This window comes from Lagenorhynchus albirostris, chromosome 1 (assembly GCF_949774975.1).
Source record: "Lagenorhynchus albirostris chromosome 1, mLagAlb1.1, whole genome shotgun sequence".
In the NCBI taxonomy this organism is placed as follows: domain Eukaryota; kingdom Metazoa; phylum Chordata; class Mammalia; order Artiodactyla; family Delphinidae; genus Lagenorhynchus; species Lagenorhynchus albirostris.
The window spans coordinates 163,361,583-163,375,397 of NC_083095.1; the positions used below are offsets into that span (position 1 = coordinate 163,361,583).

General features: G+C 43.7%; 1 protein-coding gene across 6 annotated transcripts; it reads left to right on the forward strand.

The window, feature by feature from the left end:
* Positions 1-5,801: 5,801 nt before the first annotated feature.
* Positions 5,802-13,420, forward strand: ZNF774 (zinc finger protein 774). Of its 6 annotated transcripts, none has more exons than XR_009542244.1 (4): positions 5,802-6,099; positions 7,690-7,802; positions 8,018-8,054; positions 9,464-9,845. XR_009542244.1 is itself a non-coding variant. In XM_060158036.1 (4 exons), the coding sequence occupies exons 2-4, from the start codon at positions 7,696-7,698 to the stop codon at positions 12,259-12,261; spliced, it is 1,455 nt and encodes a 484-aa protein (XP_060014019.1). In that variant the 5' UTR covers positions 5,802-6,099; positions 7,690-7,695; the 3' UTR covers positions 12,262-13,420. The 6 variants fall into 6 exon arrangements, 2 of the variants coding, with proteins under 2 accessions (XP_060014019.1, XP_060014010.1); XM_060158036.1 differs by lacking the exons at positions 8,018-8,054; positions 9,464-9,845 and adding exons at positions 10,442-10,548; positions 11,021-13,420; XM_060158027.1 differs by lacking the exons at positions 8,018-8,054; positions 9,464-9,845 and adding exons at positions 10,442-10,548; positions 11,021-13,420 and having other exon boundaries at positions 5,802-5,950.
* Positions 13,421-13,815: the final 395 nt, after the last annotated feature.

A 13,815-nucleotide genomic window follows, 5' to 3' on the forward strand; every position in this document is an offset into this window, starting at 1 on the left:
AAGGGAGGAGTCTCCTCTTCTCCCCTGAGATATCTGAACTCTAGCTTCTGCCCAGCTAAAATTTTCTATCTCACACACACACACCCACACACACTCTGACATGCAATAAAATATCAACAGTAGTTTTTTAGTGGGTGATAGGATGTCTCTCTTCTTTCTAATTATCTATATTTCTAGTTTTTCAAAAATGAATGAATGCATATTACTTATATACTCATAAAAATAAAGTGTTTTGTTAGAGGAAATAAGAAACTCCCCATGATGATGGAATATGTGTTTTCAACATACATTTTTAAGTAGCGAATTTCTGTCTTGCAAAAATTGGCCTCTGAGGGTAACAAAGCCCTCCTCATACGGTTCACAGTACACAGAAAAGTCTTTTATATGGGATGTAGGGTTACCAGAGACAGGAAATGAGGTTGGTTCCCAGATCTTGGCAGGAGGTGTGGTGGGGAGGCCCTCTAGAAATCTCAGGCTTCCCTCTAAATGAGGACATGCTGAACTCTATCTTCAGTAAAAGAGCGGGTTCTTAAGAGAACTACCCCATTATTACACCAATTGGTGAGAATCCATGCCTGATCCTTTTTATCACGTAGACCTAGGCACTAGATGCTTTGTTTTGAATCTCTAGCAAGGATTTGAATTGGTTAATTATCCTAGAGGTGATTCGGCTTAAAAGGGCTTAAAATTTTTTTACTATTCTTTATTATTAACAAAGTTAATTTAAGTTTCTCATTTTGTTTCTAATTTTATTCCCTTTTATGTGAGTTATCTGAACCTTTTTCACTAAGTTTAAATGGGTCATTCTAAAATATGGCATTAAAAATATGTGTTCACTGAGGAATATTTAAAATACAGATGAGCAAAAAGTATTTCTATGTTTATGTGTATACACGTGTGTGTGTCTGTGTGTATGTGCGTACAGATGCTTGGATATGTTTTTTAATAGAAATGGTGCATTAGTGGGGAATTTTAAAATTTTGAGTGCCTGAACTGTATCATTCAAACTGGCTTAGTCAAGAAAAGAATATTTATTGACTTGTAAAACAAACCTAAGAAAAGTCAGGGTTATTTCTGGCCTCAGTGACCAAAGACTCAAGTATTCTCGGGGCTGCCTCCTGGCTTCTGCTCTTTGCTTCCCTCTCTCTGCGTTCACCTCATTCTCTCAGACTGCAGTTCGGCTGGTGGGAAACAAGGCTGCCAGTAGCCTGCAGCTTCACCTCTTCCCATTTTCACTTCCAAGAAGGAAAAGGTCTTTTTCCTTTGCTTCTAGCTTAAAAAGTCCCCGGGAAGGTCCCTGATAGACTCAGCTTGGGTTACTCGCATACTCCCTGACAAATTGTCATGGGCAAGTTGGCCCAGTTCTGTGATTGCCTCAGTGTTGGTCAAGTGCCACCTCTAATCCAAACCCTGTGACAGAGGGACGGTCACGTAATCAGATGGCAGTTCCCATCTGAACCACTGGGTGTTGTTTCCTAAAGAAAGATCGGGTGTTATTGTCCCTAGAAGGATAGTGTGCTGGTAGACAAATGACAGATACTCACTACATACAAATGGGATTATATTTCAGTAACTGTTTTGTGACTCATAAAAAAATTTTCATTTTTCCATGTTCTACAACATAATTTCAATGATAATAGAATATAATGGCAGAATAGTGTTCTATTCTGGAATGCAAACATGACAACTGGAAGTGACCATGAGGACAAGACCCACACACTGAGGTTGGCAGAGCAGGAAGAGAGGACGCCTAGATTCTTGATATCATCTCAGAGTCGCTGCACCAGCGCTACACTTCTTGTTTTTTGGGTTTTGTTTTATTTATTTATTTATTTAGGCCGCACCTCAGGGCATGTGGAACTTCCCTGACCAGGGATGAACTGGCGTCCCCTGCACTGGAAGCACGGAGTCTTAACCACTGGACCGCCAGGGAAGTCCAGCCCTACACTTCTTTTTTTTTTTAAATACATTTATTTATTTATTTATGGCTGCGTTGGGTCTTCGTTGCTGTGCATAGGCTTTCTCTAGTTGCGGCGAGCGGGGGCTACTCTTTGTTGCAGTGCATGGGCTTCTCATTGCGGTGGCTTCTTTTGTTGCAGAGCATGGGCTCTAGGTGCGCGGGCTTCAGTAGTTGTGGCACATGGGCTCAGTAGTTGTGGCTCGCAGGCTCTAGAGCACAGGCTCAGTAGTTGTGGTGCACGGGCTTAGTTCCTGTGTGGCATGTGGGACTTCCCGGACCAGGGCTCGAACCTGTGTCCCCTGCATTGGCAAGCAGATTCTTAACCACTGCACCACCAGGGAAGTCCTACACTTCTTGATACCTGAGAAAAATAACACCTGATTTGGCTAAACCACAGTGGTCAAGTGCTGTTCCCTATAAATGTACTTCCAGGCAGCCATTAAAAGTAGGCCAGGAAATTTATCATCAGTGAAGGGGGATGGCAGTGATGATAAAAACCCCAGAGAGGTTGAAAGGGAAACCGAAATAATGAAAAGTACAGCCTATTTTTTTTTTGAACTATTAAAGGAAACTGACCCATAAAGCATCCCTGAGTCAACCTGAGGCAGTTACAGCAGGGTGGAAATGGCAGCCACAGCTGAACTGAGCAGAAAGAGGGTTAGAGGTAGTACCCAAGGCTTCTCTGATGCTAGGTAGCATGAAGGGTTCCAGAAGTCCCTAAGAGCTCCCAGTGAGAGGGATGGAAGTAGCTGAAGCTGGAGCTAGGAAGCATCCCAAAGCGTCACCATGTGACCCAAGGCTTCTGGGTAGCAGACGAAGAAGGCACCAGAGAAAAAAGACCACCAGGCTTGAATGGGGAAGGAGGGGATGCGACCAGTACAGAGGCCAGAGCAGAGATCTGGTTAGGCGTGAGCTGCACCTCAAGTGGAGTGAGCAGGAGCTGGTGGAGAAGATCAGCTGGAGAACTAGGGTCCTTTCTCCTTGCACCTAAATAACATCTTGGGAAGGGAGTAAGTGGAGGGAAGACCTTTGGAGGAGACAGCTTTCAGAGGGAATATGAATTTCAAATTGACTAAGATTTACCCAAAAGTAGACTTTTTTTTTTTTAACCCAGAAGAGACTGTTAACTGGTAAGCTGAAGAACTGCCCAGTAAAGAGAATCTCCTGAGAAATCTAAGTTCAATTATAGAGATATTTTTAAAATTTTTGTACATTTGAAAAAAAAAAAATTTTTGTACATTTGGCTCATAGTGTATGCATTGTGACTCCCCCCAACCCCAAGTTCCCCATACATATAGATCTCTACTATAAGTTTCCTTAAAGAGGTGTCACAGGAGTTTGACATTATGTCACAAGGAAAATGTCCTAAAATCTGCTTTAGACCTGTGGGAGCCAGCCACAATGACTCTTGCTTCCTAGTGTTCATGTCCTTGTGTAGCCCTCTCCCACACTGTACCAGGGTTGGTCTGTATGACCAAGAGCATACGGCAGAGGGGTGGCGTATCCCTACCAAGATGAGGTTCCTATCTCTCATAGATCACTCACTCTGGGGAAACCAGTTGCCATGTTATGAAGACAGGCCTGCGTGAGGAAACAGTCATATGAGTGATCTTGGAAGCAGGTCTAGCCCCAGTAGGGCCTTCAGATAACTGCAGCCCCAACTGACATCCAGACTGTAACCTCATGAGAGACCCTCAATTAGAGACACTCAGCTAATCTGACTCACAGAAACTGTAAGATAATAAATGTTTGTTGTTTTAAACTACTAAGTTTGGGGGTAATTTGTTATGCAACAAAAGATAACGAATATACTCCCTCTCATAAAAATTTCAGTTATAGCACCTGCCAAAAATCTTTCTCTTTTCATTCTCCAGGAGGTCCTTTCACAGTTTCGCTCCCTCCCCCACTTCCTCCTCTCTGCCACATTCTTTTTTTTAAAAAAATATTTATTTATTTATTTTGGCTTCGGCAGGTCGTAGTTGCGGTACATAGACTTCTTAGTTGTGGCATGCAGACTCCCAGCCGTGGCACACATGCATACAGAATCTAGTTCCCCGACCAAGCATCAAACCCAGGCCCCCTGTATTGGGAACTCGGAGTCTTACCCACTGGACCACTAAGGAAGTTCCTCTCTGCCACACTCTTAAGCACCCAAATCCCAACAGGTTATGGTCCTTAAAAAAAAAAAAAAAGTAAAAATAAATAAATAAAATAAAATAAAGATCAAAACAAAACAAAAACAGGTTATGGTCCTCTCTCCAAGTGGCCACCTGAGGTACACGGTCTTGTTTTCTCTACTGACTTCCCTGTGGAAACCAAGCTTCTCTGCCCCCCTTCCCACCCTTTCCACCTTCTCCCCACACACCTGATAATGGTAAATAAGAGACTGAGGCAAAAGAAATAAGCCAGAGAGAGAGAGAGAGAGAGAGAAGGGGCAGGTGATAGGCATCAGCCAGACTCTGTGATTCTTCATTCATCTTCCCTCCACATTCCCTGCTGATTGATTGAAGAACTACAGAATCTCCCCTGATGGCAGAATACCAGAAAGATTTCTGAGAGGCCTAGAGATACCTTTGATTCTCTAGGGCCTGAGCTATGTTCCAGTCACATGAGGCCTGGAAACCTCTAGGTTTCCTGGACGTTCCTTGCTGTTCCTGCAAAGCAAGACCAGACATTTGTTTATAGTGGACAGAATTCCCTAAACTGCGATTGTGGTTATATCACAGATGACTACAATTATATAGCAAATACCGAGACGCCACTGGTTATATAAAAAAAAGAAGAAAAGACAAAATATTACTTCGTATTTAGTGTCTTTTATGGTTTATCTCCCCTATTGGACTGTGAGCTTCATGAAAGCAAGGATCACGTGTGATTCCTGTGGGTAACCACAGTGCCCAGAACAGTCTTGAGTACAGAACATTCCCAGTGAATATTTGTTAGAAGATGCACCATACATGTTTGTTGAAGGAATGGTTGAATTGGCATCAAAGGAGTCTAATACATTAGCCCATTGGCTGGTAATTCTAAGCTTTTTACAGTTCATCGCAAAATGTACTTTCCTTTTTTCAGTTGGAGTGAATCAAGAGTAGACAGGCATGTTTTTTTCATTGTGAGGAAAGGCTTTTATTATTTTTTAGGTTCTGCCCCAGCACCCCCACAAAGAGAGCCAACACTGGCTCTCACGTAAGATCCAGGAGTCTCCGCAGTTTGGAACCCAACACCACATTTCCTAGAATACTTGACGCCCTCGCAGGCCTCCTCTGGCTATAATGGAAAAGGGATATGCCTGGGAACTGTGCTGCTAATAGAAGGAAGCAGAACGTCTGTTTTCCACTAACGGCTCCTGATTGGGGTTTGTTATGCCCAGTCTGAATTGACCTGGAACTTGGCCGCGGCTCTGGCCGCCCCGGGGTAAGGCGGGGGACCCAGCAGAGGCGACTGCACCGCAAGGTTATAGCGCTGAGCTGCTCCACGCTCTGGAAGGTGCCAGATGCTGTGGTTGGTAAAGGCTGCTCGGCGCTAGTCAGGTGAGGCCTGGAGGTTCGCATCTGCAGATCCATCTTTGGGTGTACAGTCTTTGGATCCTCTTCTCAGCTCTGAAGAGGCGGTTCCAGCGGTCGGGTAGCTCGGGTGAACTGGGTTTAGCCCTTGTCACCGCTCGGAACTGGGTGTCCCGGGACTCCCAGTCCTTTTAGGTCTTGCTCAGGACTACATTTCCCAAAAGGCTCCGCGGTGATTGAAAGCTCTATCAGCCTATGGACGGGGGAGACTTCTCATCCCAGAAACTGAGAAGCCAATAGCAAGAGGACGGGGGCGGTATTTTCCGGCTGCTGGCTGTCTTGTCCAGAGTCCCACCTGTGTCCCCACAGCCCTGTCACGAATCCCAGTCGGGTTCTGGGCGGGACTGCCACGGCGTTGCGGGCCGGGTGCGGCTCGGCGGTGGAGGACTCTCACTTCGTGCTCCATCCCGGGCTGGGCCCCGGGGCGGTGAGTGATCCGGGGAAGGAGACTGCGGCTGCAGCCCGGGCGCCGCTGAGGGGCGTGGATGGGGCTCGCCCGCCGCCCCGGCGTTGTCTCTGCCGGGTCCTCGCGCTCGCCTTTCCGAGCCCGCGGGTCTTGCTGAGGAGTGGGGAGAGGTAGCTGCGCTTTTCTCTGCCGGCGTCGGGATAGCTCATCCTCTTAATTTTTTTGCTCCTCGGTGGTGGTCCTCTGGTTTCAGTTTAGCTTTGCGACCCTTTGACCGCTGCACCTAGATTAGGGCCTACAGCACCGCGAGGGAGGAGAATGGGTGTCGGCCCTACCCGTGCGGTCATGTTCCTATTAATAAACCCAGTGAACAAACTAGTGCTTCTCACAGTGGCACTTAGTCACAGCACCTCAGCGGTCTAGGGCCTTTGAGGTCTCCTGTACGGGGGGGCAGGAGACCGGGTGGCAGGAGACCGGGTGGGAAACAGGGTTTCTCTAACCTTGGCTGAGAACTCTCCATCCCGCTGTCTCCTGCAGGTGGGCCCTGCTGTTGGGTTTTGTAATGAATGGAGAAATAAAATGTATGCTCAAAACTCATTACAGTTTTCACTTCCTAATGACATTATTTTTGTTTGTTAAGGTTTTAAACCAGAGAGATGAAATGTATTCCCACGGCTTTTAGGCTCCTAAAAACCCAGTACTTTATAAGTGACCAATAGCAATATGTGTGAATGCATAAATGTTTCCATGAAAAGTGTGTGTATTCTAGTAATGCACAGGTGCTCTGATTGGTGAGACAAAAGATGTGAAAGAGTAAAAGTTCCTCACCCCGGTATGATCCATCCTCCACTGAAATGCAGAATTCTTTGTAGAAGGTTCATCTATTCAATCAGCTGGCTGACTATATTTGTTTTTAGTGGAAACTCTTCAAGGGGGAAAACAAACAAAAAAACAAACATTATCCTATATTACTTTGTGACTCCTAATGCCTAACAGAATATTAATTATTGAATAAATTACTGATCCATCCAGTAACCTGACCATCTCCCCCCAAATAATTTTTTCATGATAGTGATGTTAATTTTATTAATGTGTTAATGATTGTTTTCAGCCCCCAAGCATTTTGTTTTGTGCTTATCGCCATTGAATTTCACTTAATTTTACAGCTTATCCATGTTGTTTTTTAAAATCCATGTCTTTTTAAGTCCCATTTCTGACTGCATTAAACCTTGAAATAGAATGATACCTAGGGCAGTTCCTTTTGGGCTTCTGCATAGTTTGTCCCCTGAAGTTGACACTAAATCTACAAGCCAGGAAAAGTCAGCTATTCTCATAACTAATATGAGTCTAATGAAGTCCGCAATTTCCTACCTAGCTGAGGAAAATGTAGTTGGAGAGAATCCAAAGCTTTCCAGAAATTGAGTTATACCTGTGCACTCTCTCCTCTGTTTATCTTGTCCTCATGGACAATTTGTTCCTCAAAAAGTTAATGTCTCCAAAAGACTGAGCGTTCTGCAGATGTGTTTGGGAGGTCCAGGACTCATTTTGTGATGAGAAAGTTGGCCAAAGGAAAGGTTATGTTAAAACAGAATAAGGAAAGCATCCCTTCTGTGGTTGACAGCATTTACCTCAGAGCTATCTATTCTGGTCAGCGGGTTTTCTTTAGGTATGTTGGGGCCATAGTGGCTGTATTTTGGTTTTGAGACAATGGTGAGAATATCTAAAGAGCTCTTGATGCATACTGAGGTCTCTTGCTGTAGGAACTGATGATGTGGCTGGGGACTTCAGGGACGAGTGGATTACCTGGACACTGCTTAGAGAGTCCTCTTCAGGGATACCACCCAGCACAGTTAGAAGAATGGGCTCTCAAAGGGTAAGGATGCTACTCTCCTTTATCTTAGATATTTTGAGAGGGTTGTTGGTCTCTTAGAGCTTCAGATCTCTGTGAGAGTAATTGTTACCTCCCTGGCAGAAAAAGAATGACTTCCATTTTTATGGCACTTAGTAGTTTGCAGATTTATTTGATATTTATTGTCTTACTGATATCTCACCATAACTCTTTGATATATTTTCATCCCCCTTTTCCAGCTCAGGATCCTGAGACTCAAAAAGTTAAGTGGCAGAGGTGAGAGTTCAACCCAGGTCTTTGTGGAAAAGGGGGAGCTCTCCCCATGGCTTTTTTCCTGTCACTTAAAAAAAGAAAACCCTCCAGTGCTCTTTCTAAAATACTGTGGCAGGACTTCCCTGGCCGTCCAGTGGATAAGACTCCATGCTCCCACTGCAGGGGGCGCCAGTTCAATCCCTGGTTAGGGAACTAAGATCCTGCATGCTGCACCGTGTGGCCAAAAAAAAAACGAAAAAAAGGGGGGAAAAATACCATGGCAATGCCTTCTCCCTGCTTTACTTCATATCTAATACACAAGTGATACGTACTCACAAAAAAAGGCAAGCAAAATGAAAACAACAGTCATCCATCCCACTGCTGAAGAGTTACGATCCTTCCAGCCATTTTCCTAAGCATATATACAATTAAAAAAAAAAGAAAAGAAAAGAAAAAAATTGGGATCATACTGAATATTCAGTTGTAAATCTTACTTTCTTACACATTGTATTGTGAATATATTTTGACAATAAATATCTGTACATTACTTAAAATAACCACTTAGTATTTTGTTTTATGGAATACAGCAATTACATTAAATTTAACCATATATGTGACCATTTTTTGACCACTTTTTACCTATAAACTGCCAATTTCATATGGCTCAATCAAATGTAATTATTTCTTCGTTGAGGGACATTTAGGTTATTTCAAATTTTCAGCTATATTGTGATGATGATCTCTTAGCTAATTGTCTTTTTGAAAGTATTGTTTATTGAAGCGTAATGAGTTAATAAGTTGCTAATATATCTTTTGCACAACTTTCTTTCTTTTTCTTTTCTTTTCTTTTTTTTTTTACTTTTTTTCATTTCCTTAGAATTCCCAGAATTAGAATTGCTGGGTTTGAGAATAGATTTCTAAGGTATTTGGTGTTTTTGAAAAATGCCTTCCAAAAAGATTGAACCAAGCTATTTATTTCTGTTAGCATTGTATGAAAGTGTCCATTTCTTCATATTCTATCATGGTAGGTATCATAATCTAAGAGTCTGGATAAAATAATAGTAATAGCTAACATTTACTGAGGACTTAATCACTTAATCCTCACGACAACTCTGTAAGGTGGGTTTTATCATTATCCCTAATTTATAGATGAAGACACTGAGACACAGAGAGTTTAAGTAACTTTCCTGAGGTCACACAGCTAGTAAGAGGCAGAGTTAGGATTCAAATTCAGGCAATATGACTCTTGAGTTTGCACTCTTTACCTCTACACTATATTGCCTAAGTGTATCATTGTTTTAATTTGAATTTCTTTGGTTAATGTTGAGGTTAAAAGTTTTCCACATATTTATAAGCTGCTTGTATTTCTTTCTTTTCTGAATTGCCTATTCATGTTCTTTGTCCATTTTTTTGTTTTTGTTTTTTCTTACAAGTGTTTGTCTTTTTCTCATGGCAATACCGACTGCTGCCCTTCTGGGAAAATTTAAAAAGTAAACATGGGGCTTACTTGGTGGCGCAGTGGTTAAGAATCCGCCTGCCAATGCAGGGGACACGGGTTCATGCCCTGGTCTGGGAAGATCTCACATGCGGCGGAGCAACTAAGCCCGTGCGCCACAACTACTGAGCCTGCGCTCTAGAGCCCGCGAGCCACAACTACTGAAGCCACATGCCTAGAGCCCGTGCTCCACAACAAGAGAAGCTACCACAATGAGAAGCCCGCGCACCGCAGCTAGAGAAAGCCTGCGCGCAGCAAAAAAGACCCAACGCAGCCAAAAATAAATATTTTTAAAATAAATAAATAAAAAGTAAACATTATAGTTATAGTTAACTTCCTTGATTCTTTCTAAGGGGGAGGTCATGGCAGCTTTGTTTTGATAAAATTATATCTCCACGTGGGCTTCCCTGGTGGCGTGGTGTTTGAGAGTCTGCCTGCCGATGCAGGAGACACAGGTTCGCGTCCCGGTCCGGGAGGATCCCACATGCCGCGGAGCGGCTGGGCCCGTGAGCCATGGCCGCTGAGCCTGCGGCACGTCCGGAGCCTGTGCTCCACAATGGGAGCGGCCACATCAGTGAGAGGCCCGCGTACCGAACAAAACAAAACAAAACAAAATTATATCTCCACATGGGTTTAGCCTTGTGCCTTGAGAGATGAGTTATTGTGCTTATTCTAGAATTTCTATCACCCAAGTCTGATTTTTTTTTTTTAATGGGAGGAAAAGAGCTTTTTCTCAGCCTCTTGGGGAGAGCACCCTTTTTTATCACTTCATCATGGCTGCCCTTTTAAAGAGACTTAACACACATTAGAGTTTCCTGGGGTGTTCTACTCCACCTAGGGAAGAAGGGGGGATTGCATTTTGCTCAGGCCTTGTGTGATGGCTCACATTAACATCCTGTGTTCACCTTCCTTATAGGATTTCTAGACCAAGTGCAATCTCCCAGCTAGAGCAGAAGGAAGAGCCATGGGTCCTACCACTCCAAAATTTTGAGACTAGGAAGATCCTGAGGGAAAGTCACACAGGTGAGATGTGTTACCCAGTGGGCAGAAATCTAGCGTTTCAGCCCTTGTTTAAATGAGGAATTTGGAATGCTGCCCTAGACTTTTGTTCTTACTATTAGAAGGTTAAATTTGACTTCCTGGGCAATCAGTCATTGACCAGATAAAGTCTTCATTTTAAGTAAACATTTCACTTTTGTCTGGACTCTAACATCTTTGAAAGGAGTTGCCCAATTTTGACAATATATGGTATACTCTTGATATGAAGGTCCCCTCAAGATTCACCTGACCATCTTAAAATAAAAAGGGATTAGGAATTCATGTTTTCTGTAAGCTCAATGATCTTCAATAAACTTTTCACAAAGTGAAAACGAGAGTAGTCAAACTAAATGTGGTCTGTTGCAAAAACACTGATTTTTATCTTTCTTGCTGCTTTCTGATGATCTTTCCTGATAAGTGATAACTTTACTCTCTGTTACTTCTGTTAATTTTTCAGACTTTAAGAATCAGGTGGTAAAACTCAATCAGGACATTTCTGAAACAGCAGAACAATGTGGAACATCCTCAGAAAGGGCCAAGAAAGATATTTCTCATGCTCCTCGTTGGGGAGGAAACTGGGAGAGGGGTCTTGAATTAGAAGGGCAGCATGGAACCCTTCTAGGAAAGGGCCAGCAGGAGCCCTTTTCACAGGAGAAGGAATTAAACAAGCTCCTGGAAGGATATATAGGAAAGAAGCCGATGTGTGCAGAATGTGGAAAAAGCTTTAACCAGAGTTCCTATCTCATAAGACACCTAAGAACCCATACCGGTGAGAGGCCTTATAAATGCATGGAGTGTGGGAAAGGCTTCAAACAGAGTTCAGACCTTGTCACCCACCACAGAACGCACACGGGGGAGAAACCCTACCAATGTCATGGATGTGGGAAAAAATTCAGCGACAGCTCAACCCTCATCAAACATCAGAGAACCCACACAGGTGAGAGACCCCACGAGTGCCCGGAGTGTGGGAAGACTTTCGGACGGAAACCACACCTCATAATGCACCAAAGAACCCACACAGGAGAGAAGCCCTACACGTGCCTCGAGTGTCATAAAAGCTTTAGTCGCAGCTCCAATTTCATCACCCACCAGAGGACCCACACGGGAGTGAAGCCTTACAGGTGTAATGACTGTGGGGAGAGTTTCAGCCAGAGCTCGGATTTGATTAAGCACCAGCGAACCCACACAGGAGAACGGCCCTTTAAGTGCCCGGAGTGCGGGAAGGGCTTTAGAGACAGTTCCCATTTTGTGGCTCACATGAGCACTCACTCAGGAGAAAGGCCGTTCAGTTGTCCTTACTGCCACAAAAGTTTCAGTCAGAGCTCGCATCTGGTCACGCACCAGAGGACACACACAGGTGAGAGGCCTTTTCAGTGTGACAGCTGTGGGAAAGGATTTGCCGACAGCTCTGCCCTCATCAAGCACCAACGGATCCACACAGGAGAAAGACCCTATAAATGTGGCGAGTGTGGGAAGAGCTTCAATCAGAGCTCCCACTTCATTACCCATCAACGAATCCACTTAGGAGACAGACCCTATCGCTGTCCTGAGTGTGCCAAAACCTTCAATCAGCGTTCCCATTTTCTCACACACCAGAGAACACATACGGGAGAAAAACCGTTTCACTGTAGTAAATGTGACAAGAGCTTCCGACAGAAGGCACACCTTTTATGCCATCAGAACACCCATTTGATCTAGGAGATAGTCTTTAATGGTTCTTCTCCTCCCTTTCAAATTTCCATTGCTATTTTTAAGCGCTCCAAATAGAGAAAACCTGAAACTGGGTGTCGGCGGCTCAAGTCGGGCCCTGATCTGTTCTCTTTTTCCGTGCTTTAATGGTGAGGATAAACCTACAGGGTCCAAATAATGTTCTAAACACAAAAGGCATTCCTTCAGTGTTTTTGACTGACTCTTGGACAGAAAAATGTGAGTTTAATGCTTGATGCCTGGTTACTAAAAGAGAAGTGAGATAAATGTAGTCACATTCTCATCGTTAATGATTCATATTTGATATCTTATACAAAGCCCTTGATACAATGCCTGGCCTTTAAAAGACACTCAGTACAGGGTTGGTTGCTTTCATCAGCCTTATTACTCAATGAGGAATTTATTATTGCAGCCCCACAAGCCCAGAACTTGCAAGAAATTAGACTGGAACTAGAAGATTCGGGGTGTGAACACATAGATTTAATAAAACAGAAAACACTCTCCTAATCCAGTGCTATGCAGTCACCAGATGTCTCATTGCCATGACAAGGCAGAATTATCATAGAGGATGTCTGCAGTCTTGTGACTTGGAGACTAGAAGAATTTTAGAAGCTCTTTGTACAGCAGTGTATGAGGTACTCCCCCTGGAAGTTTGCTGCCATCTGAGGCATAGAAAATATCCTGTGATGAACAGTCCAGAGGAACCTGGATGAGGACTGTAAAATTCTGGAAGCAAAGTTGCTGAGAATGTTAAATGATATTGCAGGGATCCTTCCTGGCATTTAGCTGAAGGATGTAACCCTTGTTTTGTAATTTGCTGGGTCACTGGCCCTTTAGTTGTAAGTTAAGGCAAGTCTCTGATCCTTTTAGGGTCATTCATTTTATGCACTAGTATAGTCCTCTATTTAATTGAAGAAATGGAGGGAAGGCAGTGTGTTGGAAGGCACACCAACTTCGTTGAGAAGGTGAGGTGTTTGTGTCTTGGCCCCTTGACACTTAATTTGGCCAGACTTTCCCCTTCTCTCAGGCCCTACCTTACTTACCTCACAAGGTTACTGTGAGGATCTGATACATATACACGCACGTGCACACACACGCAAGCACTTTGTTGTTAAACTATAAAGTGTAATACCTGTAAAGTTTAATGTTACGGTATTGTTGCCAGTGTCTTTTCTTCCAAGGAGCTGTGGCTAATGTTTCCGAAGGTGTCCCACTTTCTCTCATATTGAGGGACTTCTTTTTTTACCTATTGAAAACCTAAGGCCTTCAAATGCTCAACTCATTATGTGACTCATTACGGGTCACGTGATGAACTAACGGAAGAGCCAGGATATCTCTGCAGGTCTCCTCTTCAACAACATGGAACAGACCAGCTCTAGGATTTGTTAGAGTGTCTCTGAGACACCACAGGCCTGGAGGACCCATATTAGATCCATCAAACCACTCTGAATTTGGAAATGATGGAGGGATGTAGCCTACATGCCCGAGAGCTTTATAGGGTCCTGTGCTGGGGTCCTCGATCCTCATGGCAGATATAAGTGGTTA

Excerpts from the sequence above, each read along its gene's own strand:
- ZNF774 (XM_060158036.1), top strand. The coding sequence starts at position 7,696 with ATGATGTGGCTGGGGACTTCAGGGACGAGTGGATTACCTGGACACTGC. Across the intron at positions 7,803-10,441 it reads GAAGAATGGGCTCTCAAAGG|GATTTCTAGACCAAGTGCAA; the intron begins GTAAGGATGCTA and ends CCTTCCTTATAG. Across the intron at positions 10,549-11,020 it reads CCTGAGGGAAAGTCACACAG|ACTTTAAGAATCAGGTGGTA; the intron begins GTGAGATGTGTT and ends TTAATTTTTCAG.